Below are 4519 nucleotides of genomic sequence, written 5' to 3' on the forward strand. Positions count from 1 at the left end.
GTGTGGAAGGCGCCTCGGGAGTCCAGCAACAGGAAGAGCTCCCCCTGGGTCTTGGGGCTGTTCCCCGTGAAGAGATAATGCTCCAGCGGCACAGGGCGGGCGGCAGTGCTGACCACGTAGATCTGGCGGCGCTTCAGTCGTCTGAGCGGGAAGGAAACCGGTTGGGGTGGGGGTGGGAAGGAGCAGCCCACATCCCCACCCACCTTCCGCCTCTGGCCTCCCCCAGTCTTTTCTGGGAGCCGGACTGGGAGGCTGTCCCCGTCATCGTATCTCTCAACATTCAAAGTGGTCTGGGCCCAAGTGGGCCATGTTCCCCAGACCCACCCCGGCCCCCTCTCCCCCCACGGTCTGGCCACGCTCCCTGCTGTGGCAGTCCTCGCCCCCAGCCCCAACCAAGGGAGGACCACAGCCCCTTCGCCCAGCACCCGGGACACACATCTCACCCAATCCAGTCAGCAAATTCAAGGGCGTTGGGGACAGTGGCACTCAGAAGGATGATGGAGACATGGTCAGGGAGCATGATGAGCACCTCCTCCCACACGACCCCACGCTGGGCAGAGAGGGAAGACAAGTCACGGGCAGCTCAGAGGGGCTGTCCTGCTCCTAGGCTTCCACTGGGGGCAAAGGCAGGGAGGTTTCAGGGTGTGTGGCGGGAGCTGCTGAGCTGGCCCCAGGGAAGAACTGCTGGTCTGGGGCCCCATGGCCTCCTGCTCCTCACCTCAGCGTCGTTGATGTAGTGAACCTCATCGAAGATGACCCACTCCAGGTCCCGGATGACGTCTGAGCCGCTGTACAGCATGGAGCTGGGGGAGACCGCAGGCTGACTCCCCAGTGGCTCCTGTCTCCACCAACCCAGCCAACAGCTCCAGAGCAGCCTCGCCTTCCTGAGCCAAACCCACCCGTGCCGAGTGCCCATCTCTCACCGAAGGATCTCTGTCGTCATGATGAGGCAGGAGGCCTCTGGGTGCAGCTGTACGTCCCCCGTGAGCAGCCCCACGTCCCCGAATGTGTTTCGGAAGTCTCGGAACTTCTGGTTACTCAGAGCCTTGATAGGGGAAGTGTAGATGGTGCTGGAAGAGGGTGAGGTTAGCCAGTCACTCCACACAGACTGCGGTCAGCACCTCCTCTCCCACCGAGCCCTCCCAGCAGCATGCCGCAGCGCTCAGGCGCCCTCCTTTCTTCACCCAAACAGCCCTCATTCTCCTTCATGACGTGACCAAGGAAAAATTCTGTCCCTCGACCCCTTCCTGAACTAAATGCATGCAGGTCATGCTTCTAAACTCTCTCCCCACACCTTCTCATTTCCTTCCAGGCCCGTCTCCATTCCTCCCCCAACTCTCCCATCTAAAAGATGAAGTAAAGCCAGGCTGGCATGGCCCAGTGGTTGAGCACGGACCTATGAACCAGGAGGTCATGTTTTGATTCCCAGTCGGGCACATGCCCGGGTTGCAGGCTCCACCCCAGGGTGGAGCATGCAGGAAGCAGGGGATCAATGATTCTCTCTCATCACTGATGTCTGTCTCTCTCTCTCTCTCTCTCCTTCCCTCTCAGAAACCAATAAAAATGTATTTTTAAATAATGAATAAAAGATGAAGTAAAGACATGGGAAGAGAGGAGATTTAGAAGGATGCGGGAGAAAGCAGGGACGGCTGAGGAAGGGAAGGTGGTACCGCGTCATGTGCTTCTGGGCAAGGGCAATGGCGTATTCGGCCACAACCGTCTTCCCTGCAGATGTGTGAGCCGCCACAAAGACCGAGTCGTGCCGTTCCAGGTGCAGGATGGCCTGTTTCTGGAACACATCGGGCTCAAATGGCCACTGTGGGAGAGAGAACTAGATGAGGGCTAAGGAAGGGAGGGGGCCTTCCTACCTCTGGCTCCTGGGGCACGCAGGGCAGTAGAAGGCCAGAGTGAGCGAGGCTGGGACTGAGGCCCAAGACTGGCCTGGAAGGCATCTGGCCTCTGGTGAGGAGGGCAGACAAGGCAGCCGGCTGGGAGGAGGCGGGGAGATGTGAGGCCGGGCCACACTACCTGGAAGGCTGGCTGGGGGATGAGGCGGTAGAAGTCACCAACGGGGGAGGTGACATCCACAGGAATGGCCCACTGCTCCTGAGGAAGGGGCTTGGGGGGCTCTGAAGGGAACACAACTGTGGACGCTTCCTGGAAAAGGAAGGGGTGGGAGCGATAAAGATACAGCCAGAAAGCTCCCCATTACCACTCCTCCCAAAAGATGCTCCAGTCTCTCCCGTAGATCCAAGCCAGCCAGCCCACCTCCCGGGGCCAAGGCCCCCTTCTTTCCTGTTTCAACTGCCCAGAAACACCCACCTTCAACACTAGGTCCTCCAAGCTGCTTGCTCTGGCCACGGGAGCGCTGCGGGGAGAGGCTGGAACAGTGTCTCCTCTGGTACCTCCTGGCTGTCCCACTGCCTCCCTCTCGTCTTCGTCGCCCCCACCCAGATCCAGGGGCTCTAGCAGACGGCTGAGGCTGAGCAACCCAGGCGCTGGAGCTGGGTGATCTGAGGAGCCAGGCAAAAAGGGAGACCCAGTCCGTCCATCTCCGTTCTACAGGAGAAGGGCACCACTTCTACACGCCCGTCCCAGAACTCACCCTTTGGTGCAAAGTCCACGCCTCTCTTGAAGCCAGGTGGGATGGTAAGGAGGTCTGCAGGACGGACAGAGCGCGTCAGGGCCACTGCGCACTCCTGAGCAAGTCCTACGTCACGCAGACTAAAGAATGCCATGGCAGCACGGGCGTTGTAGCTGGGGACAGTTGTAATAGTTTTCCAACACGTGACCCCGTAACGTTTGTTACGGAAGGGGGACCTTTTCCTAACTTGATCAAAGGCACGGAAGGGCTAGCAGCAGCCCAGTGCTAGGCCTGGGCCCCTCGTCCTCAGGGCCGACTTGGAGCCCTGCCTCCCAAGGGTCCAGCCTGGCACCACCTCACCTTTCTCAAAGTCTATCTCCTCCTCAGCCTCCTCCCGGGTGCTCAGCTCTGTGAGGGCGGGCTCATCCATTCCACCTGGGGAGAGGGTGGACAGGAGGAGTCATGAGGGGGGATACGGGAACCCTTCCCTGGAGACTGAGGGCTCCCTCCCCTACCATCTCATTTCCACAACAGTTACCTGGCCAGAAAGGGTACTGTGTTGGATTCCCCCACAAGGACTGGGAGATGGGCCCTGGTGGCCGGCGAAGAGATAAGGAGGTGGTGGCCGACAGGTCTGTATTCTCCAGCAGGACCTGAGGTGAGCGATCAGAGCCGAGGCTGAGCTTGCCTCCGACCCTCCTTCCCCAGCCCTGCTGCTCGTGGCCCCTGAGCCCTTACCTCCTTAAAGCCCAGTATCTGGCCCGTGGTTGGTTGTCTTTGGGCTTGCAGGTCGGAGGGGACTGGGGCCCCCAGTACAGTGAGGAGAGACCAAGGATCCATCTTCCTCTGCCATTTTCTAGAGAGAAGGAAGTAATTTTCAAGTCTTCTTTCTCCTCTGTCTCAGCTTCCTCCATGGGCCCATCTCCCTAGGCCAGGCCCCTCCGACCCTCACCGAGCTGAGTGCTCCAGGCCATGCAGAGGCAGCCAGGCTGGAGACGACAAGAACCACTGCTCGGCTTCTTGCTGCAGATCTGGGGCACAGGGAGGGAGGCCGTGGGGAAGCTGGGGCCAGGCGAGATGAGAGACAGTGATGGGACTGGTGTTAGAGCAGAAACGGCAGATGACCCAGACATACTAGGACAATCAAAGTGAACGATGTTTCCCAAAGGCTGTGACACTTGCAGGGACAAAGGACCTGCTGGTTAATAGTACAGATTTCAGAAGCTGGGGCTGGACCCAGGAATGTGTATTCTTTAAAAGCTGCCCCACTGATTATGAGGCACCTGAAATTTGAGAATCACCAGCTTTAGGGAAAAGGGCCCAGACCGAAAGATGAAGAGTGAGCTGGCATCTCAGCCACCAAGTGCTTGGAGACAGAAGGGCCTGCACGAGAACAGACACACTGGAAAGCGCAGTTGGGGAGCTAAGACACCCCCAGAGCGCCCCGCTGGTCCTCAAGGGGCTCCCACCCGAGCAGCACTAGGCTGGAGTCCGCCCGGCACCAGGCCGGCCCGATGACAGGTGTCGACAGAAAAGCGGGTCATGCTCGTCCTACTGAAAGGAAAGGGTTTTGAGCCCAGTGCGGGTCAAAGGTTAGGGTCATAAGTCACTCACCGTGCTCTCTGGAGCCCCCGGCACGTTCCGCAGCGCCCAGCGCCCAGTGCATCCCAGCTCCACAGCCCGAAGAGGCAGGTCCAGGGGGTCCGGGGGAGGCAGCACTACGGGAGGAAGATCAGAGGTCAGGGGTCAAGGGTAGATTCCTGTCTACTCCTTCGTTCCACCCCCGCCCCCTCACCGAGTCGCTCCGTCTCCATCATCTGGGAGCCACAGCAGCTGCCCCGCAGCCGGAAGTGCAGCGAGGAGCCGCGGTAAGCCCCGCCCCCGAAAGGGCGGAAGTGAAGGCGACTTCCGCCACCCACCGGCCGAGTGCCTGGG

At 59.9% G+C, this 4519-nt stretch overlaps 1 protein-coding gene across 1 annotated transcript in view; it reads right to left on the bottom strand.

The window, feature by feature from the left end:
* SKIV2L (SKI2 homolog, superkiller viralicidic activity 2-like) overlaps window positions 1-4486 on the bottom strand; it is a 9824-nt gene extending 5338 nt beyond the window's left edge. Inside the window, exons 1-14 of the mRNA XM_005859850.2 lie at window positions 4380-4486; window positions 4199-4302; window positions 3537-3646; window positions 3323-3440; window positions 3123-3237; window positions 2945-3019; window positions 2606-2659; window positions 2323-2513; window positions 2029-2157; window positions 1671-1816; window positions 924-1070; window positions 719-803; window positions 444-550; window positions 1-141 (exon numbers count right to left, since the gene is read on the bottom strand). The exon at window positions 1-141 is cut by the window's left edge and continues 5 nt beyond it. Coding sequence (XP_005859912.1) covers window positions 1-141; window positions 444-550; window positions 719-803; window positions 924-1070; window positions 1671-1816; window positions 2029-2157; window positions 2323-2513; window positions 2606-2659; window positions 2945-3019; window positions 3123-3237; window positions 3323-3440; window positions 3537-3646; window positions 4199-4302; window positions 4380-4401 — 1544 coding nt within the window. The 5' untranslated portion in view covers window positions 4402-4486. The remainder of the gene's footprint in view (window positions 142-443; window positions 551-718; window positions 804-923; window positions 1071-1670; window positions 1817-2028; window positions 2158-2322; window positions 2514-2605; window positions 2660-2944; window positions 3020-3122; window positions 3238-3322; window positions 3441-3536; window positions 3647-4198; window positions 4303-4379) is intronic.
* Between the last annotated feature and the right edge of the window lie 33 nt (window positions 4487-4519).

The sequence above is a fragment of the Myotis brandtii genome, unplaced genomic scaffold, assembly GCF_000412655.1.
Source record: "Myotis brandtii unplaced genomic scaffold, ASM41265v1 scaffold130, whole genome shotgun sequence".
Taxonomy (NCBI): domain Eukaryota; kingdom Metazoa; phylum Chordata; class Mammalia; order Chiroptera; family Vespertilionidae; genus Myotis; species Myotis brandtii.